We start from the raw sequence: 25,262 nt of genomic DNA on the forward strand, positions 1-25,262 counted from the left end.
ACTCATAGATTTAAGTCACCTGATGGCAGCCTAGCTGCATATCAATGGCACACGTGATCTGTGCGTCACTTTTTTTGGGGCTCAATAACGGTTCACGCCGCGATTGCCTTGAAAAAGCTGTAGGCACGCAGCCGTTGCCTAAATCGCTTCTTACTCGTTTATTCTCATCTTCTGGTCTCTGTGATTCCCCCAATTTGTCTCTCTCGCTCCCTTCCTTTCGACAACTCTGCGATATACCCGCATGCGAATCGAATCTTTCTGCTCAATCTGAGGCGCGCAACGCGCAACCCGCTTTACGAAGGCTTCAGGCCAATTTTCGCTCTTTGTTACTTTCCGCACACTTGCAAATCCCCCATTTTTCGCCTCTTCCTCCTCTCTTGAGCATTATGAAGACCATGAAGTCCCGCCGTTCAGGCGGTGGTGACCGCGGGGGCATTCGCAAGCGGGGCCCGACTCGCACCGACCGAGATGGCGATATGGACATGGATGCATCTGGTGCTCGTGGAGGCAAGCGTGGTCGCGGTGGCGCTGTTCGTCCGACTGGCGCTGGTCGTCCCACTCGCTCTGGCGTGGGGGATCGGCCGCAGGCACGCGAGAAGACTTTGGAAGCGATCCAGAAAGCGATCTCAAACACCAAGGATTCTCAGGTCAATATCCGACAGGGCAAAAGCGGTGGTGGAAGCAGCCTTGAACAGTTCAGCGTTCGTGGCTGGAAGGCCAGCAAGGCTGCAACCAACCGCGACGGTGGTGTCGAAAGCCTTGTCGCGTTTATCGAGAGACGAATGAACGCCCATACGAAATCAGGACCCCGCGCTAAAATCACAAAGGTATGTTCAACATCCGAAGGGGCGATCATCAATCACCAATCTCGACGCCACCCGATCCAGTGTGTTCTGTGTTTCCAAGGATGGCCTTTCTCTCAGCACGACGGCCGGCATTCCTTGGGCATCACTGGAATTTGTTCTTTCAAGTGGCCGCGGTTGTCAAGGTCCTTCGTGCCTTGCTAACATTCGATCATAGTCGCGCGTCGAGGGCGACTCTCTCGTTGTGTTCGTTCGCCCCGACTTGGCAGACAGGATGCTTCGGATTAATGGCAATCTTTTCGCTGGCGTCCACGTCGTCGTGGAACCTTACGATGCCTCTTCAAGTGCAGCACTCGATCGCGAACTGGGTACCACCAACGGCACTTCCGCTGCTACTGCCGATACCAAGTCCAAGATGACGACGATCCTGAGCAAGCGTTACTATCCGGACACCAAACTTCTCGACCTTTCGAAACTCGCATCCGATCCAGATCTGGTGGCCATGGGCATTTTCAACCAGACTTCGACTGAATCCAAATTCTTTCCTGCCCTGATGAAGGTTTGGGAAATGGGATTCGACGACCCGGCTCAGCGACGGGCGGCGGTAGAGAGTGTTAGCCTAGCTCACAACCAACTCACAAACATCACGGCTGTTACAACGCTCGCTCAAACGTTTCCGGATCTCAAGAACCTGGATCTATCCCACAACAATCTCAAGGATTCCCGTTCCGTGATGGCATGGCGCTGGAAGTTCCGCAACCTCGAGTTCCTCGATTTGACTGAGAACCCGTTTAGTGCCGAGCCAAATTTCAAGGAAACCCTACTAAAATGGTACCCTAAGCTGCAAACGCTGAACAACGTCGTCGTTCGCACCGCAGAGGATATTGCAGCTCAGAAGAAGACACCCATTCCTGTTCAGCCACCCCACTTCCAGGATGAAGGCCAGATCGGGGAGAACTTCATCCGCGCCTTCTTCACGGGCTTCGACAACTCTCGCAACGATCTCGTTAAGAGCGTCTACGACAATCACTCCACGTTCACCATGAATATCAACACTCAGGCTCCGAAGGCCCAGCAGACGGAAGCGGCAGGCTGGGATCCATACATCAAGAAGAGCCGGAACCTCCTCAAAATCAGTCACCTCCCTGCTCGCATGTCGCGTACCTTTGTGGGCACAGACAAAATCTCTGAGCTGTGGAACACCCTTCCGCAAACCCGCCACCCCGACATGGCAGCCCGCCCAGAAAAGTACCTTATCGAGTGCCACCAGGTCCCTGGACTTCCTGACCCTCATGGGCAAAGTCCTACCGGTGTAGGTGGTCTCATGGTCATGGTTCATGGAGAGTTTGAGGAGAGTGTTGGAGGCAAGGTTGAGACGCGCAGCTTCGATAGAACATTCGTTATTGGCCCCGGTGGTGGTGTGGGTGGGATTCGAGTTATAAGTGACCTTTTGTGTCTTCGCGCATACGGTGGTTTCGAGGCATGGAGTCCGGAGAACCAGGCTATCCCTCAGGCAACCGCAACTGCTCCCATTGCACCCGCGCCTGCATCTGTGCCTGCACCCGCACCCGCACCCGCACTCGCACCCGCACTCCTTGCCCAGCCTGGCATCCCCAATGGATACGGTGCTCCTGCTCCTGGAAAAACCGATATTCAAGTTCAGCAGGAGCAGCTGGTCGCACAGATGAGCGCCAAGTCCGGCATGACGCTTCAATTCTCGGAAATGGCTTTGTCAGGCAATGGCTGGAATCTTGATGCCGCATGGAAGAATTTCGAAGAGCTGAAGGTAAGCATACTCGATTGAAATGATATACGAAGATCTGGTAGTAACTTGATTTCCAGGCGTCGGGCACGCTTCCCGCTACCGCTTTTCTCTCTGCCGCCTAAGCGGCTTCAACGACTCGTTCGCTGGCTCACACATCTACTTTCGATCATACCGCTATAAAAGACCTTACATATGACTGCGAGGACATTCTGGAGTTGCGGTGGAGCTGTATGCTACAAGGAAACATGGCACCCGAGGTGGCTTTCTGAATTTTGCATGGCTCGGGCGAATGGGCAAGGGTTTTATAAATTTGTTTTTCTGTATTCTAGTTTAACATCTGCCACATGTGGTTAAGGACGAAGAGAAATATCTCTCAAAACCATAGTTGCAAATTTTCAAAAAGATGGTCTACTATGAGATTGCGTGTATTGTGGTTGGTCCCGTTGACGTAGCTGAATCCCCACTACCAGTATGGCTTCCGATTATTCGGAGGCCCAACCCCTGATTATTGATGACCTTAGGGAGCCCAAGCCCTTGCCGCTGTGAGTGTTCGTAACGCTCATTTGCAGGCCACACAACAAAAATCAATCCGCAGTTCTAGTTCTGTCGTTGTAGGCTATACTTTCCGATGTTTGTAGGGTTGCGTAAGATGCCAAGCTGGCCCGGGAGACATGCGACCCGCGCCTGGTCCGAGCAACTCTAATTCCCCAATTCCCGCCTTCTCGGTCCTCACACAGTCGGCATTGGCCTGTCACAGGAATTGTCTCTCGGTGAAGAGCAGGATGAGTCTGGCTTGAAGAATCCATGGGATGACTGCGATTACAGTCTCGACCACCGGCCATATGCCGCCAAATGAGGAGCCCACCCTCGACGCCTTGGATGCAGGTACGGACCGACAACCACTGCTGTTCGCATAACCTAATACTAACTCGGTGTGGTGAACCTTCAGTGGACTATGATCCTGTCGACCATTTAAACGCCATATTCTCCCATCCCTCTACCCTCTCCTCCGTCTCCCAGGTCTCCGGCACCCTCCACACATACGAAGATGAATTGGATGACGAGATCAGCATCCTGGTCGAGGAGCAGGTCACCTCCAATGCGGACAGTGTGGAACGTATCCAGACAGCGAAAGCTGATTTGTCGGAGCTGTTCAAGAAGATCGACGACGTGCGGGAGCGTGCGATGAAGACCGAGCAAGCCATCACGGACATGACGGCCGACATCAAGCAATTAGACAATGCGAAGAGGAACCTCACTTTGTCCATGACGGCGCTGAAGCGGCTACAGATGCTCACCACCGCATATGATCAGCTCCAAGCTCTCAGTCGAACGCGACAATACCGAGACTGCGCGCAGCTTCTGCAGGCGGTGATCCAGCTAATGGCCCATTTCAAGTCACACCGATCGATCGACCAAATTGCGATCCTGAGCCGAAATGTGGCGGAGATCCAGCGGGACCTTCTGGAACAGGTCTGTGAGGACTTTGAAATAGCTTTTGCTAAGGGCGAAGTTGCTCAGAAGCGCGGGATGCTCTCGGAGGCATGTCAGGTGGTAGATGCACTAGGCGAGCACGCTCGGTCCAGACTAGTAACCTGGTACTGCAATACCCAGCTTCGTGAGTACCGCCAGGTCTTCCGAAACAACGAAGAAGCCGGGTCATTGGACAACATTTCCCGCAGGTATTCGTGGTTCCGGCGCATACTGAAGATCTATGATGAGGAGAACGCTGCTATCTTTCCGGCCTCCTGGCGGGTTAACGAAATCTTGGCCAACGTTTTCTGTGAGGGTACTCGGGATGATTTCAAAGGCATCTTGTCCCGGTCAGTGCGCAGCGGACAGGTTATTGATGTCAATCTACTGCTCTCGTGCCTGCAAGAAACGCTTGAATTTGAGCATTCACTCGAGAGTCGCTTTGCGCCTTCGCGCCTATCCACGGACACCTTCGCCTCCTCAAATGAATCACCTGTGTTCAGTCAGTCTATCTCCGAGGCTTTCGAACCATATCTGAGCGTTTGGGTGGATGCACAGGACAAGCAGCTCGCCGCGCTGTTACCCAAGTACCGCCAACAGCCTCTGAGGCCCCTAGATGAGGAGTTCAACTCGCACATTGTGATCTCCTCCTCGACTGAACTTTTCACATTCTATCGTCAATCTTTGCAACAATGCGCGAAACTCTCAACAGGTGGCAGTCTGGCCGAGTTGGCTAAGGTGTTTGCGAAATACTTGGATCAATATGCGCAGCAGGTCCTCCTTAACTATATCAGTGAACGGCCCAGCGCTCACACACCCTCGAAAGTACCGACCATTGAAGACCTCATTTCCGTTCTTAACACCGCTGATTACTGTTACACTACATGTACCCAGCTGGAAGAGAAAATCAAGGGTCGGTTGGATGAGTCCCTGAAACAATCAGTGGATCTACAAAGCCAGGCAGATTCGTTCATGGGCATTGCTTCTGCAGCTGTGCGAGGGCTTGTACGGCAAGTTGAGGTCGACCTAGAACCATCCTGGCGAGAAATGCGCAACACGCCGTGGAGTAAGATGGAGGCTGTCAGTGACCAGAGCTCCTATGTTGGCGAGCTCGTATCTCGAACAAAGGATAAAACCGCGGAGATCCTACAATTGTTGCATAAGCAGCAGTATGCGCGGGCCTTCTCTGACCATCTGGTTGAGTTGATGTCGAGTCTGTTCATCAGCAACATTTTCCAATGCAGGCCTGTTTCAGAGACAGGCGCTGAACAGGTACGTGCTGTTTTTAATGATCCTTATTTTGTCTGTTGGGCCCCCGCAAGCTTACAAGTCTACCTAGATGCTCCTCGACTCCTATACCCTCAAGAGCGGCCTCTCATCCCTCCTTCCTGCCCCCGCCCCAGCTGGCTTCGTGAAGCGCGTAAACAGCAGTTTCTTCAAGATCGAAACCCTCCTCAAAACGCTGCAAGTCCGACCATCACCTCCCGAAGCCCTGGTGCAGGCATATCTGATCCACATCGCGGATCGAAACAACAACAACTTCCGCAAGATCCTCGACCTCAAGGGCATTCGCAGCCGACAAGAGCAAAACCACCTTGTCGAACTCTTCCAGCTGCACCGTGCATCGGACCGCTACGCATCCAGTCTACAACAAAGCAACCCGATCCTCACATCTCTTCAAGCGCCTGCCGCTACCACGACGGGCTCTGTCTCACAAGGTCTGGGACTCGGCGGTACCGCATCCATGCCTTCGCGCTTTGATGCCTCAATGCTCGGCTCTGCCATCATGTCCGCCGCTAAGGATGGCGTTGACCGCTTCGGGAACCCCAGCCTCGGCGCATTGGGTGCTTCTGGTGTTCCTGGTATGACAAACACGCCCCCGTCGACCTCTGGTTTCGCCGGGACAACTGGCGCTCCCTCTCCCGCGCCAAGTACCTCTGTCCAGCAAGCCAGTCATGCTCACACTTCATCGGAGACCACTGCAGCTGGTAACCTCAATGAGAATCTCAAGAATATTGGGAAGTTCTTCCGGCGTGATCTAGGTGGTTTTGGAGGACGGTTTGGGCGTGGCGCCGACGATGCTGCGTAGCTGGTTAAAACGTATTGAGATACCTTTTCTTGCTTTCCTTCCTCTTTGCAGGATGTGGGCTGTTATTTAATTTTGTGATCAAGCATGCATGCCACAAATAGATTCTGGAGTTTACCTTCTCATGTCGAGGTGACTTGATCATCTCACGTCAAGTATTACTGGCGGAAAAGCTGATGGAATGGTGTCCATCTACCAATGGAAATTTCTTGTATGATACAACCCATGCATTTCATTTCGTATACCATGACTATTCAACCCGATGAATCTTCCTATGTCAAATCCAGCCAGTCCAAACGCCAACTATTCTACGTACGACTACGTAGCACATACCAGGAGCGCTAAAGTGAGGTATAGTATCTGTGAAGCTGAGAAATAGTCAGCAATTGCTCCTCAATCATATTAAAAATGTAATGTAAGGCAAGAGCAAAACAAGGCAAGGCGTCAGCAAAAAATTAGAGTGTTGTTGTTGCGTTTTTAATCGTCAGCGCGGTCTCACGGGAGACGCATGCTCGGGGTTAAAAATGTTTCATCATCCGCCAAGTCGAGTACATATGTAATCGACGGTGTGCAAGGAAATAGCAAAGAAAAAAAGGGGGGGGATGTGAAGCTTACCATTTTGGTCAGGACAGGTAATGGAGCGTGTTTTCTACGTTCCATTAAGTATGTCTGAAGGGCGAAACAACTAAGCTTCGTTGCCAAGTCATAGTCATTTTTCATTTCCCGGCCCTTTTCAGGGCTAGGGTCAAATAAGGTATCTAACACATGGCTTTCGTATCCTATCAAGGAAAAGGCGCTTAGTCGAAGAGACCGAAGCCCATGTCCTCGTCAGACTCCTCAGCCTCCTCCTCGGGAGCGGCAGCGGCAGGGGCATCACCACCGGAAGTAGCGGCGGCAGCGGCGACAGGAGCAGCAGAGGCGTAGGCATCGGGGTTAGCGATACGGTCCTTGAGCTCCTCAATCTCGGGCCAGGTGATCTCAGTCTCAAGAGCAACAGCAAGAACCTTCTTGTAGGAGTTGATGAGGGAGTGGATGGCAGAAGGCAGAGTGGGGATGCCGGTGGCCAGGGAGAGAGCAGTGATGGTGGCAATGGCCTGGCTGAAGGTCTTCAGGAGCTGCTCATCGTCGATGTCAAGGACATCGGCGCTGAAGGTCTGGCCCTGGTCGTACACCTGGGCAATGCTCATACCGTAGGTGAAGGGAGAGATGTTCAGCAGGTTGAGCAGCGAAGCCTCAGAGGCACCGACCTTGTTGCCAGCCTCAATAAGCTTGAGGTCGGACACAATTTCGATGGTACCACGAGCAATCTTGGTGGGGACACCGAGAGCCTGGAAGAACGAGGTCTTACCGGGCTCCATACCGGTGTTACCGGCGGGGACCCAGACATCATCGGGGGCGACGGCACCGGCACGGGCGGGGGCAGCGACACGGTTGGCAAGGATCTTGGCCTTGACATCCTTCATGTCACCGTTGGTGAAGATGAAACCAACGTTGCCTGTACACAAGCACACATGCGAGTTAGTCGACGGGTCTCCGAAATGCAGGAATTCGAATATTCGAAGCGACGAGGAACTTACCCTTGACGTGGGGCAGGAGACGCTCGAACTCAGGGTTCTCGGTGACGAAACCCTTGAGGGCACGGCGAACCATGGTGTTCTTGCCCATCAGGACAACAGCCTGGCCACGGAGCGTGATACGGATCTCGTGCATCTGCTGAGAGCTGACATTGTCGACACCGACAATGAAGACGGTGCGGTACTCATCGAGAAGGGCCTTGAGCTTATCGAAGTAAGCGGCCTTGGTTGCGGACTTGCCCCCATTTCTCCTTATTTGCACGAAGATAGGCTGTTTAAGGGTAGTCAATTGGTGGTTGTTGAATGAAGGAAGAAGTCGCGGAGGTGCGAATTTGGAAAGTTTTTTTGTGGTGCGCTTCGGCTAGTGTGGGTCACGTGAGCAGCCGTCGATTTGCTGCGTTTGGGAAGCCGAGTAGAGCGACGACAAAAAAAGAGTTGAGGCTCCCCTCTTGTGATTGATCATTTGGGTCTTCTCTTTGGTCTCTTGTGAATGTCTCTTCCACCGATTGATTCACCTAATTGACCCCGGAACTTCACGCAAGTCCACCACGGCCTCCCGCGCCGATCAAATTCTGCCGATTCTAGTCGAGAGAAGCCGGCATTCACTATGGCCAGCTTTCAACACCCCTTCCGGAGCTTGAAATATGTCAAGCGACAGCATCAAGGTCTTTCTGATGTGTTGATCGCCTCCGCAGGCCGGCATATCTACTGCTACGAGGCCGAGAGCGGCCGGCGCCTGGACGTGTGGCCCCAGCATGTAGAGATCAGCTCCAAAGTTGCTTCTGGTCCAAAATCTACTTCGGAGGATCAAGCGCCACCAGAGAAGAGGAGAAAGCTCTCGTCGCCTGAGACTCAGGCTGAGGAGAAGCCTACAGAGGAGATCCTCAACAGCAAATCTCCCTCTTGGACAAATATCCCCATGGTCTTGGCATCTCCAGATGGCAAATATGTAGTTGCTCTGACTGCTGAGGACAAATGCATCCGAGTTTTTAGCTTGAGTGAAGACGGAAAATTACAGGAGCTGAGCTCTCGGTAAGTGCTTCCCCCTTTATCCCACAATCAGCAAATATTAATGTCAGTGAAGAAACATGCCCAAGAAGCCATGCGCACTGGATCTGACGCCTGATGGTCAGACTATCCTCTGTGCTGACAAGTTCGGCGACGTCTATTCTTTGCCCTTGATCCCTGGGGAGTACGTGAAGACTCGTGCCCAAGTTAAAGCCTCTAAGCCAGCCGCTACCACACTCACTGTGCACTCGAAGCGCAACCTACTCTCGCTAGAGCAGCAGCTACGCCAGGCTGAAAGGGCTGAAAAGGCTGAGAAGGCTGAAGGTGTTGAAAAGCCACAAGAGGAAGTAGAGGAGAAAAACATGCTTAACTTTGAGCACCAGCTGATCCTTGGCCATGTCTCGATGCTGACCGATCTAATCTCCGTCTCTCTGCCTGGTCCTTCGGGGAGTCGCCCACGGAATTATATCCTGACTGCGGATCGTGATGAGCATATCCGGGTGTCTCGTGGTATTCCCCAGGCTCATGTCATTGAGCAACAATGCTTGGGTCACACTTCGCTTGTTAGCAAAATATGCGTTCCTTCGTGGGCGCCCAATGTCCTAATTTCCGGCGGCGGTGATGGCCTTTTGCTCGTGTGGAACTGGAGTGAAGGAGAGCTACTTCAAAAGATCCTTCTGGGTGATTCATTCCAGGATTCTGTTGTTAGTGGAATCTGGGATATCTCTCTTGACCAGCCGGTGGGTACCAGGGACCCTGTGAGGGCAATCTTTGTCAACCTCGAAGGGTACGTTTCGATCTCTATCCAGATCAAAAAGATTTCTGCTAATAGGTAAAATAGCTCTTCTCAGCTCCTCCACTACTCACTCGAAAGTGACAGCACACTCACGCTCCAAGATACTATTCAGCTTTCTGGAAACGTGCTGGACCTGGTTAGCATGGATTTGCCGGGCTCTGTTGTCGTCTCGGTGGACACTGTACGGGAGCCTAACTGTACGGATACGTGGAAGTCGGGCCCGGCTTCTCCCCAGATTCTCCTTGAAAGTCTCCGGGCCAATTCTTTCGAGGGAAGCCTGAAGTGGTCCGTTGCGGAAGATTCCAAACTGGCCATCATCAATGCCGCGGGCACCTCGGATCTCTCTACCACGTTGGAAGCTAAGGCAAGGAAGGCAATTGACGATGCTTTGTACAATCTGGGTAACACTCGGAAGAAGAGTTATGGCGACTGAAGGGGAGAGTTTTTTGTACGTACATATATAATATTCCTCTACGGTATACCGGTCTCCACATCGTTCAGCCAAGAGAGTAAACCTGGTGAAACAGGAATGCACAGACATATTGATGAAGATTTTAACGAGACTTGATATACCAGTAGCAACGCACCTGCCTACTACGAGTTACTGCAACCATCATATCCACCTTAAAAGCGAACAGCGAAGAAAAGGTAGCCAATATTCTCAAAACCGGAGCTGAAGATAATAGTAAAACAACCTGGTGATTAAAGTCTGACAATCTCCCTGTTGCCCGCCGTAACTCTTGTCACATCAAATGAGCAGAGGTATATGACATGGTGGCTTCAGCAATAATTGTAAGATTACCAAGTATTCCACACTTCACTTTTCCAATATTCTGGGTAATTGGTCTTTGCTGCCTTGGGGGCACCCCTTTATTAATTGAGATGGGCCAGTTGGTGTTGAAATGTAGCTCCAATCTATGCTTCACTGATGAGATAACCAATATCCTTTTATTTATCGATACGTGTTGGCTCAACAGTGGAGACATATTAGTGAAATCACTCACTAAACCGTACGCAGAACGAACTCCTCTACCCTTGTATGGTCATCGGGTCCATGACAAGGTCCTCTATGCTTCAGTAAGCCCTAAAATCCATAAAGTCATACCGGAGTAGCTACTCAATCCACCTGGTAGTTGAGTGTGCCTGAGTTCATAATTCTCCTTGAAGCAAAAAAGGTCCAGCCTATCTTGTACAAGAATTGATCGATGATGAATCTTGATTATAGTTCGATAGAGCCTCCCTTACCCATAAAGAAAGAAGCAGCATTCCTTCGAACTAGCCGGCAACCTTGTGGTTACATGCAAACCCATTACAGCCAAACTTGGGGGCCAACTAAACCTTGGAAAATTCTTTGTGTGTGGTTCATACTTCGCTTCCTATTTACTGGATGCTCCTACTCTGATGTCGGTAGTGACCTACCCACCATTTTGTCCGTGGTCACGCCCTACCTCTAGTCATTTATTTTCAGGAGTGTACTTCTTGATACCGCTTACACATATACTATGAGGGCGTTCATTTGTGACCAGTTAAATCCCATAGGTCACCGAAAAACATCTGATCTACTGCAATTGGGTTTCGAATGAAAATCAAAGTCTATAACTCCATTGTCACTTTGGCCGAGTGGTTAAGGCGCGCCCCTGCTATTCAGTGATAGTCCATATGGACCACCACATCTTGTTAGGGCGTTCATTCGTGAGCGTAGGTTCGAATCCTGCAGGTGACGTTTGATTCTTTTTTGCTCACCTTTTTTTTTTCTAAAATTATTATCCAGAGAGCCTAAAAAGCTGTTATGGTTGAAGAATGCAGATTTGGACTGAATTAGACAGAGAGGATAATTCAAGCCCTTCATCGTCGTTGCCCTCTTATGGCAAACAATTACAATTGCATTAAATTGCGTTGTTTTTGGCTGCACGGATGCATCTATGGTCTTCCGGCACGTCGAGCGTGCCACCTGAGGTGAGCATCCTCTGTTCTATCCCTCCAGTCGTAGCGAATGGTGTCATAATTATTCCAGATTTTAGTTGAAGCGTAATATAGACTGAGGGACTTTCTACCTTGGCTACTTGCTTTCAGTAGAAGGATGTGTCGATTCTTTCGTCTCCAGCCAAGGTCCTCCCGCCAAATCCTCGGCTGGCCCGCGGTATCCCGAGAATTCCGCCACTTCCCATCCTCTTCAACTATTCAATCACCCACCATGCAGGAACAATTCGAGCCGCTAAAGAACGACCTGTTGCTGAGGGCCGCGCGGGGTACTTCAGTTCTTCATTCCTAATCTCTACACGATCACTGACAATCGCAGGTGAGAAGGTGGAGCGTCCGCCGATATGGGTTATGCGACAGGGTGAGCTCGACCCCACGTCCGAGGCTGCCATCGTGCACGAGAACCCAACCAATCTGACTGTTTTTATGCAATTATTTCTAGCCGGTCGCTACCTCCCCGAGTATCACGAGGCCAAGGCCAACCGTGACTTCTTTGAGTGCTGCCGCTCGCCGGAGATCGCCTCGACCCTGACCCTCCAGCCGATTGACCGCTACGAGGGCCTGATCGATGCGGCCATTATTTTCTCCGATATCCTGGTCATCCCGCAGGCCATGGGCATGGTGGTGGAAATGGTGGACAAGAAGGGCCCGCACTTCCCTGAGCCTCTCAAGTCGCCAACAGACGGACAGTACGAGAAGGTCATGGCTAAGACGGTGGACGTGAAGGCGGAACTTGACTATGTCTACAAGGCAATTTCGCTCACACGCTTCAAGCTGAAGGGCCGTGTACCACTCATCGGGTTCTGTGGCGCGCCGTGGACGCTGCTGTGCTACATGGTCGAGGGCGGCGGCAGCAAGATGTTCATTCAGTCTAAGACCTGGGTCTACAAGTACCCGACCGAGTCGCAGGCACTGCTGCAAAAGATTGCTGAGATCTGTGTGGAGTACCTGGCGCTCCAGGTTGCGGCCGGCGCGCAGCTGGTGCAGGTGTTTGACTCGTGGGCCGGCGAGCTGTCGCCCGCTTCGTTCGCCTCCTTCTCGCTGCCTTACCTGCGTCACATTTCCGCCAACCTGCCCAAGCGATTGAAGGAGATGGGCTTGGAGCCTGTCCCAATGACCGTTTTTGCCAAGGGTGCCTGGTACGCCCTGGACGACCTTTGCGAGTCTGGGTACAATGTTGTCGGTCTTGACTGGCTACACGACCCTGCCGAGGCCTTCCGGATCGCCAACGGCCGGGTAACCATCCAGGGTAATGCCGATCCCGGTATGCTCTACGGTGGCCGTCCTGCCATTACTGCTACGGTGGAGCGGATGGTTGAGGGATTCCAGAAGGGCAAGCAGGGCTGGATTTGCAACCTCGGACACGGTACGTGAGGCTATCCATTGAGACAGGAGCTACGATATTGACATATGCAACAGGTGTCACTCCATTCGTGGACCCCGAGCACCTCAAGTTCTTCTTTGAGGAAATTCACCGTCTAACGAAATAGGCGTCTAAATCTTGGTTTTATGAAATGGGCGGGTTCTCAAACATTCCCATCCTAGGCGCTAAGTCTAGAAAAAAGTTTCACGACACATTAGAACATTCATCCGCCTGTTCGAAATATGAGTATGATTTTGGGCGGACTCATGGACCCGCCCACCGCATCTATTCGGGCTTCTAAATCAATTTCTATGGTCTTTAAACGGCGATATCTTCGTTCCTGTACGGCGAGCATTGCGATTAGCACAGCTCTTGTAAATGGCATCAACAACTCCCTCTGCCGCCTTGCGTCCAAGCTGTTCGACAAAAAAAAAAAAGCATGACCTACCACAGCTCCGGCTTCTCCTTGATAAACTTGGCCATGAAGTCCTTGCACTCCTGGTTATCCAGGACGACAACCTCCTTGCCGCGGTTGAGGAGGAGCTCTTCTCCGCCCACGAAGTTCTGGTTCTCGCCAATGACAACCCGCTTGACCTTGTAGAGAATGCAGGCACCGGTGCACATGTCGCAAGGGGACAGGGTGGTGTACATGGTAGCGCCCTCGTAGGCCGAAGCAGGGAGACGGCCGGAGTTCTCGAGAGCGGACATCTCAGCCTAGCATATGACATTAGCTTGTGTTCCAGTGCCTACTTCCATGGTTCTGAGGCAGGGTTCTGGGTCGGCAGGTGTTACTAACATGCAGGACGGCGCTGCCCTTCTGCACACGCATGTTATGGCCTCGGCCCAAGATCTTGCCGTCCTTGGAAACCAAGCACGCGCCAATGGGCACGCCGCCCTCTGCGGCGCCCTGCTTGGCCTCTTCCACGGCAGCGATGAATCCGGCGTCCTGCTCCATGGTGGTGATACGAGCAATTGCAATTGAGGTGGTGCGGGTGGTGCGGGTGGTGCGGGTGGTGCGGGGATACGAGGGGAAGCTTTGGAAATGCTTGCTACTCCAGGGGCCGAAAGATGACTCTTCTACCGCTTATCTACAGGTTTCCCTCGGACAGGCCCGCTCGATGACGATTTGACAAGGGCGGCATGAGTGGATCTCGGAGTTCTCGACGAACTTTTCCCCCTCCTTGGCTTATCGATAAGGCCGGTGGCTGGCTTGTGGCTAGCACTGTGGCGGGGGAGGTGGCAGAAAACGTGAGACGAAAACTCGGCAGGCTTACACATTTCGTTCATTTTTTTTCAAGATGTAAGAACAGTCCTACATTGAAGAACGCCGTATAATTCTGTATTATTCTGTACTGCAGTGATACAGAGATGTATACTACTATAGTAGGCTGGCCGGGGAAGACCAGGATTCGCCCCCTCAACAAGAACCCTGGAACTATATCAGATCCTGCACCGGCAGCCTTCGCCATTGGATCTTAACATGAATAATCATTGCCCTGGTACAGTCAGCAGAGCATCAATGATCGCCATTACTCAGCTGTCGTGAAATGGAATTACAGGAAACCACGGAACCCGGAGAAATCCAACGAAAGCCATCGAAGGCCGCAGAATCCCGTCGAACCAGCGCTCGGACCAAATCAGTTTCCAGCACCGCGTGAAAGAAGCCGCCAGAAAAGCAGGCGACCGAGGGACCGGTTCATCGTAGCAAGGTAGAAAGGTAGATATAGCCTCTGGCTGGGTGATCGAAATTTAGAAAGTTGAGATCTGTTAGGATCGTTGATTGCTCCAGAGCGTTCATTCTCGCTGGAATAGGCCGGAGTTCGCTGTTCGGGCCCTGGTAATCTATTCGGTCGACTTCTGTACACACCCCGTACAGTACCTGAAAAAAGTTACTCAGCCTTTCGCTGGTGGGCTCCTATTCTCTATTCTTATCCAAAGATATTCATCTTCCTTCTATCTCCATCCTCCCCCTCCTCCGCCATTTGACCCTTTTGACCTTCCGGGCATCGCGATCTCCTTCGATCCTGAGGTTCCATTCTCTCTCGATTCCCCTTCCCTCCTCCTCGTGATCCCCTTTCTCATCTCTCCCCCTCGACATTCTTTCGCCTGATCTCGGCACAATGGTCAAAGACACCAAGTACTACGAGTGCCTCGGGGTATGTCGAAATTTCCCTTGTCTGGTTTGACGGAGTGAATATGGAAACTGACCGAGCGCTTTTTGTTTTCTGTTATAGGTTGACCCCTCGGCTTCTGAGGCTCAGCTGAAGAGCGCCTACAAGAAGGGTGCCTTGAAGTTCCACCCTGGTACGTAAATGCCCTAGAGGGGGGAGATGAAAGATGATTCCCCCCCCCTCCCCCACCAAACAGACATCGCCTAGAACCAATCTGGCTGACACGCAATCTTCCGCTCCCATGCAGACAAGAACACCAACAACCCGGACGCTGCGGAGAAGTTCAAGGAGCTGTCGCACGCCTACGAGATTCTTTCCGATCCCCAGAAGCGTCAGATCTACGACCAATATGGTGAGGAGGGTCTGGAAGGTGGCGGCGCCGGCGGTGGTATGAATGCCGAGGACCTGTTCTCGCAGTTCTTCGGCGGCGGCGGCGCGTTCGGCGGTATGTTCGGCGGCGGCATGCGGGAAACCGGGCCCAAGAAGGCCCGCACCATCCACCATGTCCACAAAGTCAACCTGGAGGACATTTACCGCGGTAAGGTGTCCAAATTGGCGCTGCAGAAGTCGGTCATCTGCTCGGGGTGTGAGGGCCGTGGCGGCAAGGAGGGTGCCGTCAAGGAGTGCTCAGGCTGCAACGGTAGTGGTATGAAGACGATGATGCGTCAGATGGGTCCCATGATCCAGCGCTTCCAAACTGTCTGCCCCGACTGCAACGGTGAGGGCGAGATCATCCGCGAGAAGGACCGCTGCAAGAAGTGCAACGGCAAGAAGACTATTGTTGAGCGCAAGGTGCTGCACGTTCACGTGGACAAGGGTGTGCGCGATGGCCACAAGATCGAATTCCGCGGCGAGGGTGACCAGATGCCTGGTGTGATGCCCGGCGACGTTGTTTTCGAGATTGAGCAGAAGCCCCACCCCCGCTTCCAGCGCAAGAACGACGACCTATTCTACCAGGCCGAGATTGACCTGCTGACCGCGCTTGCCGGCGGCTCCATCCACATTGAGCACCTTGACGAGCGGTGGTTGACCGTGAATATCGCCCCTGGCGAGGTCATTGTTCCTGGTGAGTTTCCTCCATCCTTCCTCTGTAACCCCCATAGGTTTCATTCGCTAACATGACATCCGCCTGTAGATTCCATCAAGGTTATCCACGGTCAAGGTATGCCCTCGTTCCGCCATCACGACCACGGCAACCTGTACATCAAGTTCGACGTCAAGTTCCCCGAGAAGGACCAGCTGCAGAATCTCGAGCTGCTCGAGAAGGTGCTCCCGCCTCGTGTGCACCAGAATATCCCCCCGCCCGACGCGATGGTTGAGGACTTTGAGCTGGAGGACATCGACGGCAACGAGAACTCGCAGGCCCGCGCCCACGGTGCCGCTGGCTCCGGCATGGACGAGGACGATGACGATGTTCCCCCCGGCGCCGAGCGGGTGCAGTGCGCCTCTCAATAAACGGCTCCGCCAACGAGGCCGTGATTGATTCGGGGAAGGCGAAACAAAAATTGCACAATGCCCGGGCTGACTTGATGAAACCTCGCTTATGATACCATGTGAAGGGGCGCCCGGCTCTCCCCCATCCCCGACCAATGAGATAGAGATGTGTCCGGGGCTGTGATTTCTTTTTTTTTTTCGTTTCTGGTCATATGGATGGTTCACCAACCTCTTTTTTTTTCCTGCTTTGCACTGGCGTTCGCTTTGAAGAACTGGAAGATGCATGGCTCTCACCGACCTTCGTATTGTCTCTTCTTCTGGATCCTAGTCATCCTTATTCTGCTCTCCGCACCCGGCCATGACCTCCATCTTTCTGCTTTTCTTTTCCTTGGATTGATTTCGGCGGGCGGCGGAGGCGGAGGCGGCAGGCGGTTACGAGCAGCTGGCTTCGAAGAGGGATCGTGACCTTTTTGCGACGGTGCTTATTCCGACGACACGAAGCTGGATGAGACCACGATGTGTGCAGGGGATTTGAACCGGAATTTTCGCTTTCTCGGCGTCCCGTGGTCGGACTTTGGAGGGGATCGTGGAGTGAACCAGATGGGGATTCTCTTTCTTCTTTTCCATTGTGCTTCCTTTATCTTCTTATTTTTTTTTTCCTTTTCTAGCCCGCACTGATGATGACTCGGAATAGACATTGCGTTGTTTTTGGTTTAATGCATTGTTCATGGCATGATTCGTGGTCAGTAAAGGATCTTGTAGCTTAGGGTATTCCTTCGTCGAATGATGCCCTATCCCGTAGTAGCTCAAGCAGACACACCAGAGAGGCCATCATGTGAGTTCCGCTTCAGGGCCCCTGGAGCTTTTGTCGACGTCGGACTCGTAGGTCTTGGTTTATGTTCCGGTTGACAAGAGTGATAGGAGATGCCAGCTCATTCCAGTCGTCATTTCAGCGAGCTGAGGAAATAGCCCAAATTTCCAAATATGTGATCTGACAACGAGAGCTTCCACTGGAAGAGCGAAAGGGAAAGGGTTGGAATCTCAGCAGGAAAGTCAAGATTGTGTCCGTCCTGCACTATCGCTCGAGGTCCCCGCTCCGCAGAAGCGAGATGAATACCTAGCTCGCTCGGCCCGCAGGGTTCTCAGCCCGAGCAGTCAGTATTCTACTATTTGGACTTCTAGTTGTTCATTGTCCGACTTCTATCTTCGTTTATCCTCCCATCAACACCTGCTATCAGAACAATGGCTTTGTTAGTGGCGGTGGAGGGATGTTGCTTTCCGTGCCCCGCCATTATAGAGGTATATATTACATCTCTACGGGTGCATTTGGGGATACCCTTGTCTGGGTGGACCGGGAACAGTCCGCGTTGGCGTCCCAAACCTGGTCTCGTCCAACGCAGTTTATCCTCCGACACGCCCATATACCTTACACTGCACCATAATTCCGCAAAGTGGTTTCCCCCGGCCCCATTCCCGATCCCCAGACCCAGCGCGGCTGGCATCGCCCATACCAGGTAACCATGCAGCATCACGCCGACGCCTAGCAAAGCCTGGCCGCAACCACGTGCCCTGCATATGCACGATGCGCACACCCGATGTCCACATAGGGACCCTGAGCCTCGGACTCCTCTAGTCGACCTAGCATCACCCCACGGACAGACAACATCATGGCCAGCCTGCGGTGCACGGAGGATACAACGGATTACGAATTGAGGAACCCCGAGAGCATCGTGTCGGTCGCTATGCCCTTGGCACCGGTCCCCTCGAGATTCAGGCGGATGGCGCGCGCGAGGACGGCGATGGCATCAGTTCCGTTTGAGCCTGTGCTGGCGCCCCTTGGAACGTGCGGAGTACGCTAGCCGGGGCGAAGGATGGGGTGCAGCGGCGAGACTGGGCATAGGTGGTCGGTGGTCGATGGTCTACCATGCGCGGGGCCAAGAGGAAGCTCGAGCTTGGCTTGGTGGTGGCGTGATCACTGATGGAGGGTGTCGCGCCGCATGACGGCCTCGTATCACGGAGTCGCGGGGCAACAACACAGATGGGATGGAAAGAGGATAGGGAAGTGAAGGCGTGCGCGGTATGGATGGGGATTGGCCACATTGGTCGGAGGAAGAAGATAACCTTGGGCCACGCGAAGCGTAGATTCCCTTGGAGGATGTCCCGTATGTCGCGTTCGTCCTGTGGTACATGAATGCCTATGGTGCAAGCCACCCGTTTCCGCCAGTCAGGATGTGGCAGCTGCATGCTCGCTTAGACGGACAAGCCATGGGCTGCGAACACAACCGCGGCGTAACGCCCCAAGTAGACTGCTGCCCTCTCGATGAACTCAATACTCAGTTAGATCAGAAAGTTGCATGGGATAATCCCCTCACCCGACTAAGCCCCAAACAGGCAGAGCCACGAATAACGCAGACGGCGTTAGTCCCTCCGGCAAGACAGCGCCTGGCATCATTGTTTAAAGTCATAGACCCCTAGCCGCGATACGCTGTATGACGTGATTTGGATCTGAATGGCGACTTTGCTGCGGCGGAGACTAGGGCAACGTATCTGCAGGCCGCAGCTGTAGCTAACCAGTCCGGGGCCTTGCGACGCCCGTTGCGTGTGATGGCCTCCGAGTACCCACCGGTCTATGCGTGCCATGCTGGATGGTTTGTTTTTCTTTGGCGGAGCATGCGGTAGGGTCTTCGCTGGGAGTGGCAGCGTGGGCGGATCAGGAGGTTCCAAAGTAAAGAGGGTCCGTGAAGGGACGTACTCCGTACGGAGTCCCTATGGGGAGCATTCCTACACCGGACGAGAAAGGGGACCTCGGGGATAACGAACCGTCGGAGACACAAATAAAAGAGCGGGAGTCCACCCCTGCCAAGCACGGACCGGGGGCGGTTGAGCGCAGTGGGCTGTCCTCTGTAGCTTCGGGCTCGTCAACAAGGCCACGGCGCGGCAACCGTAGGCTCAGGTGGGTCTCGAGCGTGGCGTGCGTAAAGGTTCTTTTCACGAGCACGACCTGGAGCGGGACCGTCAGTTCGAGGGGTCGCGAAGCGAGACCGGAGGAGACTACAGAGCCTGGGCAGTGCGTCGTCCGTGGAAGAAGACTCCGTTCGTCCATTGTCTGCGGCCAGGTAATTTCCACTTGCCTTGCTGTTGTCGTCTTTTCCTGCTGGCACCATCGGCGCGGCTGATTTCACCATCGGGCGGCTCGCTGATTGGCTGCGGGGGTCCATAATCGATCGTCGGCGCCCGCGCGGCCACCCTGATTCGTCATGGGTTTAGCTTGGCAGCTTATGTCATCACCACTCGATCTTGCTTGATTTGACGCTGGGCACTGAGTTTGATGCCGACATCACTACTTCGTCCTCCGTCCTCCGTCCTCCGTATAGTAGACTATAGTAGACGCTGCCATGGACGCCCAGCAGGAGCCGGCGCAGTAGCAAGCGCAAGACATGGACGGGAAATGATCAAACGCGGTTTCACAGCACCGTCATGTTCTATCATCCACCGTCTCCTCGGAGCGGAAGGTATGCTCCACACTCCGTCGTCATCAGAACCCATCGCGTCCAGACCGTCCGCTTGGGGTTCCACCCGGCACTTGCTGCTCAATGCGATCTTCGGGCAGTGGGCCAGGGCCATGGCCACCGTAGTCACTCGTTTCATTCTTATGGCCGCGTCCTGGCTCTGAGAATGCTGGACCGAACGGACTCCGATCATTTCATCAAACGCCAACGCCGCGACCGGTGAGGAACCCACATCAACACTAATTATTCTTCGAAATCTGGGGAGCTTTGATATTACGCCATCGGCCCCCGAATCACGCACAACACCTCCACTCTGCTCTCCTCCCCTGTCGTCTTCATATATGCTTTTTTCTTTTAATTTTCTCTTGTCCGTGGGCCTGGTCGCCATGCACCGTGCGTGATCGTCTGAAATTCTTCCGCCCTTGTATATATTCTGGAATCGTCGCCACGTTTTTGAGACCTGTCACCCGAGATCTCACTACTCTGACACCTCCCACTTTCTTCACTTTTGAGTGATCCTCTCGACCCTTTTGGGCCTGGACCCTGGACTGGACTGGACGGGATTTCAATCGTTCCCCTCTCCCTCCCCCATCTCCAGCGAGTTGAACCCGACACCCTTCGTGTCGACCCATCACCAACATGGGTGACCGTGCCACCAAGGTGGGCAATGCCCTCGCCAAGGGCCTGGGGATCAAGGTCCCTTACAGAGATCCGCTGGGTGCCTCAACGGACCCCGTCACCCGCGGCGAGTCGACCTTTTCCGTCGGCACCGTCGATACCTATTCCTACAGCGAGCCCGAACCCACCAGCGTCGAGTGGATTCGTGAGATTACGCCCTCCGGCAAGCAGCTGCTCAACTATCTGATTGGCCTCTTCCCCTTCCTCAACTGGATTGGCCGCTACAACATGCAGTGGCTGTATGGTGACCTCGTTGCAGGTAAGTTCGTGACAAACGACGCTAGATCTGTCGCGAACGACCGAAGCTGACGAATTTTCTTTTTGGGAACAGGTATCACCGTGGGAGCGGTGGTCGTGCCGCAGGGTATGGCCTACGCCAAGCTGGCTGAGCTGCCTGTGCAGTTCGGTTTGTACTCGTCCTTTATGGGTGTTCTGCTCTACTGGTTCTTTGCTACTTCTAAAGATATCACCATCGGTGTAAGTGCCAACTGAAATGAAAACCCCCCAACCCCCTCCGCCCAAAAATACAAAACAGCTAACCATGTTGACCCTGTCCACAGCCCGTGGCCGTCATGTCGACTCTGACCGGCCAGATTGTGCTCGACGTCCAGGATAAGTATCCGGATATCCCCGGCCATGAGGTGGCCTCCACTTTGGCCGTGATCCTGGGTGGCATCGTGTGCTTCATGGGTCTGATCAAATTTGGTTTCATCGTGGATTTCATCCCGCTCCCGGCCATCTCGGCCTTTATGACAGGCTCGGCCCTCAACATCTGCGCTGGCCAGGTGTCTACGATGCTGGGCGAGACGGCCAAGTTCTCGACCCGCGGTGCTACGTACCTGACGATCATCAATACGCTCAAACATCTCCCCAGTTCGTCCCTCGATGCGGCAATGGGTGTCACGGCCTTGGCCATGTTGTACATAATCCGTTCCGGCTGCACCTACGGCGCGAAGAAGCAGCCGCACCGCGCGAAGATCTGGTTCTTTGCCTCGACCCTGCGTACCGTCTTTGTCATCCTGTTCTACACCATGATTAGTGCTGCGGTGAACCTGCACCGTAAGGATCACCCGGCCTTCAAGGTGCTGGGTCATGTGCCTCGCGGTTTCCAGAATGCCGCCGTGCCGAAAATGGACCGCAAGGTCATCAGCGCCTTTGCGGGCCAGATCCCCGCGGCCGTGATCGTGCTCCTGATCGAGCACATTGCCATTTCCAAGTCCTTCGGTCGTGTCAACAACTACACCATCGACCCTTCGCAGGAGTTTGTGGCCATTGGCATTAGTAACTTGCTGGGTCCTTTTCTGGGTGCCTACCCTGCCACCGGTTCTTTCTCCCGCACTGCGATCAAGTCTAAGGCTGGTGTGCGCACTCCCCTGGCGGGTGTTATCACCGCCGTTGTGGTGCTGCTCGCTATCTACGCATTGCCTGCCCTCTTCTTCTACATCCCCAGTGCCTCCCTCGCGGGTGTGATTATCCACGCCGTGGGTGACTTGATCACTCCTCCCAACACGGTGTACCAGTTCTGGCGAGTCGCCCCTCTGGATGCCATCATTTTCTTCATCGGCGTTTTCGTGACGGTCTTCACATCTATTGAGAACGGCATCTACTGCACCATCTGTGTGTCCGTGGCTGTTCTGCTCTTCCGCGTGGCCAAGGCCCGTGGCCATTTCCTCGGCCAGGTCAAGGTCCACTCCGTGGTCGGCGACCATCTGGTGGATGATGATGGCAAGTATGGCTCCTTCGGTACCACCCGCACTTCCTCCGAGGATGAGGACCATGCCCACCGGTCCATCTTCCTGCCCATCAACCACAATGACGGCTCCAACCCCGATGTGGATATTGAGCAGCCTCACCCGGGTATCTTCATTTACCGCTTCTCCGAGGGCTTCAACTATCCCAACGCCAACCACTACACCGACTACCTGGTGCAAACCATCTTCCAGAACACCCGTCGCACAAACCCGAATGCCTTCCGCAACAACGGTGACCGCCCGTGGAACGAACCCGGCCCCGCACGTGGCAAAGCAGCCGAGGAGAACGCGCGCCCGCTCCTGCAAGCTGTCATCCTGGACTTCTCCTCTGTCAACAATGTGGACGTCACCTCGATCCAGAACCTGATCGACGTTCGCAACCAGCTGGATCGATACGCCTCGCCGCGGTCAGTGCAATGGCACTTTGCGCACATTAACAACCGCTGGACAAAGCGCGGCCTCGCCGCCGCCGGCTTCGGCTACCCCACCAAGCCCTCCAGCGAGGGCTTCCACCGCTGGAAGCCGATCTTCAGCGTCGCCGAGATTGAAGGCAGCGCGTCGGCGGCCGCGCACGCCGAGATGGTCAACAATGCGCGCGAGCACCCGCGCACCAAGGACGTCGAATCGGGGCTGAAGAACGACCCCGCCACGACGGAGACCGAGACGCACGGTATCGAGACCTCGTCCGAGGAGAGCCGCGCTATCTACGAGGACAAGCTGGCGCGCGATCTGACAGACAGCAAGGCGTACCGCAGCCGTCGCAAGGTCGCAATCCTGCAGGGCATGAACAGGCCGTTCTTCCATATCGACTTGACCAGTGCGCTGCAGAGTGCGGTGGCGAACTCGTCGAACGAGATCCCGCACGTTTAAGAAAGAAAAGAACAAGAACAAGAAAAGCCCGCGTCACTCTCCTCCCACCTACCTCCCCTACCCTTTCTCCTCCTCTACGCATGCATCGATCATGGACCTCTCCCTGGTTTGGAGCCCAATTGATATGCCCTGATACGACCTGACAATAATATTCTTTGCTATTTCTTGTCTTTTTTTCTTTCCACCTGTTCTTTTTTGCTATGATTACGCTGCTGACTCCTCGGCGTAATATCTGTTGATTGAGTCTTTGGGATTGGCCGCATCTGGAACTTGGCTGGATTGCTAGCCTTCAATCGGGGTATCTATCTTGTCTGGATCCACCATATATACCTACCTACCTATACCTATCATCTTTTTGCTTGGGCTTGGGCCCGCCTCAATACTCGCTCGGGATACCCTTGAATCTATAGACCGTGTCATTTACTCTGATCTACTTCCACGATCTTCGTTGATTCGTACCATTTGCCGTATCGTTCTCCCGTCTAAGTTTAGTTGATACAGTATCGGAAAGACCATCCGTCTGCGTGGCACCCACGCTGGGTATGTATTATACGGGCAATAGGTCCCTGAACAATATCCACAGATTGGGACCCTTGAGATGATTTTCCTGTTAATGTATTCCAGACCAGGGGCCCATCCCCATCACAAATCCTTGATTTATCACCAGTACCGAGTACAGCAAGACTAATATTCACGTCTACCCCCTCCCCCCTATCCCAATCTCGGCACTACCTCAGAACTCCCCCAACACCAGCCCACCCCAACACAAACCCACTAAGGGCCTCACTCAAAACACCCCCTCCAAACCAAACATCCCTCCAAGCACCCGAACGCAACACAAATCCACCAGGCCCCCCCTTCTTCTCCATACGCACCACCCCATTCTTATCAATGCCAATGCGGCCCTCAATTTCGCCGTTGCTGCCGGGGAAGAAGGCGCCGGCCCCGGCGCCAGAGGAGCGCTGCAGGAGGACGGCGTGGAAGAGGGCGGAGACGAGCACGGTGCCGGTGAAGTAGAAGGCGAAGCCGAAGGTGGATTGGAGGGCGAGGACGCCGGCGGAGAGGCCGAGGAGGAAGGCTGTTAGGGAGTGAAGGGAGGATAGAACCTGGTTGAGGGTGTTAGTTTAGTGCGAATACGACGGATGCATTGGAATAGAAGGGGAGAATGGTGAGGCATGGTGTGAGGTGAGGTGCTGTGCTGTGCCGTGCTGTAGTGTGGTGGGGGGGTTGGGTGCGGTAGATAGATGGGTGGGCTGGTTGGACTTGGGACTCGGAAACGTACCCGGTTATTGTGCTGCACAGCCTCGGGGACGAGGGGGTTGACGAGCAGGGAGAGCTCCTGCTTTGTGGGTGCCATTGTGGCCGATGTGTTGTAATGGAGAGCTCTGGGCGCGGATACTTCTGTCGAGTTCACGAAGCTGTGTTGCTGGCGTGGCCAAGTGAAAGAGATGCGTCGGTGGTCCGCTTCCGGGATTGCGGGCTGAGAACCGATGTGCTGTGATGGCGAGGACCACGGCTGGCAATGGGTAGCTGGCACGGGAGAAGATCGTACGCAGCAACGAGGACGTCGTAGTGGAGGATATTCCTGGCGGGGAGGAGAGATGAGGTTGAGCGGAGGCTCGGGCGCGGGTTTCTAGAAGCGCACGGGCCATGTGGACGGGCGCTGTGCGTGGTACGGAGAACAGCATCACCCACGCACATACCAGTAAAGAAATTCCCTAAGAAGATCATATACACTACTGAAGTAATCAAGAAAACCACAGACTCGAACAAATCATGTCCATATCTACGATTGACCCAGTCATTTTCAATGTTCAGTAGCCCGAAGTGTCCCCTCCTCATGAAGCCGTTGCTTGAAGACATCACTGCGTTTGATACATGCCGAACCCACATCCGTCATATTAGGGTGAACCAAAAGATCACAGAACGAATGAGACAGAAGGAAGGAAATGGAAAAGAAAAACAAGAAAAAGGCAAAAAGGAGAAGGAGAAGAAGAAAGG

At 53.8% G+C, this 25,262-nt stretch overlaps 10 protein-coding genes across 10 annotated transcripts; 6 read left to right on the forward strand and 4 right to left on the reverse strand.

Moving 5' to 3' along the window:
- Positions 1-386: 386 nt before the first annotated feature.
- On the forward strand, positions 387-2,690 carry N7482_008130 (uncharacterized protein; the record flags this gene model as incomplete). The annotated part of the gene is made up of 3 exons (XM_056690254.1): positions 387-827; positions 1,021-2,589; positions 2,646-2,690. The coding sequence occupies 3 exons, from the start codon at positions 387-389 to the stop codon at positions 2,688-2,690; spliced, it is 2,055 nt and encodes a 684-aa protein (XP_056540019.1).
- Positions 2,691-3,377: 687 nt separating this feature from the next.
- Positions 3,378-6,130, forward strand: N7482_008131 (putative GARP complex subunit Vps53; the record flags this gene model as incomplete). Its single annotated transcript, XM_056690255.1, has 3 exons — positions 3,378-3,453; positions 3,518-5,313; positions 5,381-6,130. The coding sequence occupies 3 exons, from the start codon at positions 3,378-3,380 to the stop codon at positions 6,128-6,130; spliced, it is 2,622 nt and encodes an 873-aa protein (XP_056540020.1).
- Positions 6,131-6,924: 794 nt separating this feature from the next.
- Positions 6,925-7,972, reverse strand: N7482_008132 (60S ribosomal uL10 domain-containing protein; the record flags this gene model as incomplete). The annotated part of the gene is made up of 2 exons (XM_056690256.1): positions 6,925-7,622; positions 7,705-7,972. Coding segments are annotated over 2 exons (966 nt in total), but the record flags the coding sequence as incomplete, so codon positions are not given.
- A 336-nt stretch (positions 7,973-8,308) lies between these two features.
- On the forward strand, positions 8,309-9,938 carry trm82 (putative tRNA methyltransferase; the record flags this gene model as incomplete). The annotated part of the gene is made up of 3 exons (XM_056690257.1): positions 8,309-8,733; positions 8,786-9,496; positions 9,551-9,938. 3 exons carry the CDS (start codon positions 8,309-8,311, stop codon positions 9,936-9,938), a joined length of 1,524 nt encoding a protein of 507 aa, XP_056540022.1.
- Positions 9,939-11,699: 1,761 nt separating this feature from the next.
- On the forward strand, positions 11,700-12,975 carry N7482_008134 (uroporphyrinogen decarboxylase HEM12; the record flags this gene model as incomplete). The annotated part of the gene is made up of 3 exons (XM_056690258.1): positions 11,700-11,754; positions 11,805-12,851; positions 12,905-12,975. The coding sequence occupies 3 exons, from the start codon at positions 11,700-11,702 to the stop codon at positions 12,973-12,975; spliced, it is 1,173 nt and encodes a 390-aa protein (XP_056540023.1).
- Positions 12,976-13,292: 317 nt separating this feature from the next.
- N7482_008135 (cytosine deaminase) lies at positions 13,293-13,803 on the reverse strand (the record flags this gene model as incomplete). Its single annotated transcript, XM_056690259.1, has 2 exons — positions 13,293-13,562; positions 13,645-13,803. The coding sequence occupies 2 exons, from the start codon at positions 13,801-13,803 to the stop codon at positions 13,293-13,295; spliced, it is 429 nt and encodes a 142-aa protein (XP_056540024.1).
- Positions 13,804-14,968: 1,165 nt separating this feature from the next.
- Positions 14,969-16,474, forward strand: N7482_008136 (type I HSP40 co-chaperone YDJ1; the record flags this gene model as incomplete). Its single annotated transcript, XM_056690260.1, has 4 exons — positions 14,969-15,004; positions 15,083-15,152; positions 15,267-16,085; positions 16,155-16,474. The coding sequence occupies 4 exons, from the start codon at positions 14,969-14,971 to the stop codon at positions 16,472-16,474; spliced, it is 1,245 nt and encodes a 414-aa protein (XP_056540025.1).
- Positions 16,475-18,223: 1,749 nt separating this feature from the next.
- Positions 18,224-18,697, reverse strand: N7482_008137 (uncharacterized protein; the record flags this gene model as incomplete). The annotated part of the gene is made up of 1 exon (XM_056690261.1): positions 18,224-18,697. One exon carries the CDS (start codon positions 18,695-18,697, stop codon positions 18,224-18,226), a length of 474 nt encoding a protein of 157 aa, XP_056540026.1.
- A 1,904-nt stretch (positions 18,698-20,601) lies between these two features.
- N7482_008138 (SLC26/SulP family anion transporter) lies at positions 20,602-23,261 on the forward strand (the record flags this gene model as incomplete). The annotated part of the gene is made up of 3 exons (XM_056690262.1): positions 20,602-20,899; positions 20,972-21,117; positions 21,201-23,261. The coding sequence occupies 3 exons, from the start codon at positions 20,602-20,604 to the stop codon at positions 23,259-23,261; spliced, it is 2,505 nt and encodes an 834-aa protein (XP_056540027.1).
- A 728-nt stretch (positions 23,262-23,989) lies between these two features.
- Positions 23,990-24,618, reverse strand: N7482_008139 (EMC6 family protein; the record flags this gene model as incomplete). The annotated part of the gene is made up of 2 exons (XM_056690263.1): positions 23,990-24,367; positions 24,544-24,618. The coding sequence occupies 2 exons, from the start codon at positions 24,616-24,618 to the stop codon at positions 23,990-23,992; spliced, it is 453 nt and encodes a 150-aa protein (XP_056540028.1).
- Between the last annotated feature and the right edge of the window lie 644 nt (positions 24,619-25,262).

The sequence above is a fragment of the Penicillium canariense genome (assembly GCF_028826845.1).
Source record: "Penicillium canariense strain IBT 26290 chromosome Unknown utg000006l_segment0_segment0, whole genome shotgun sequence".
Classification (NCBI taxonomy): domain Eukaryota; kingdom Fungi; phylum Ascomycota; class Eurotiomycetes; order Eurotiales; family Aspergillaceae; genus Penicillium; species Penicillium canariense.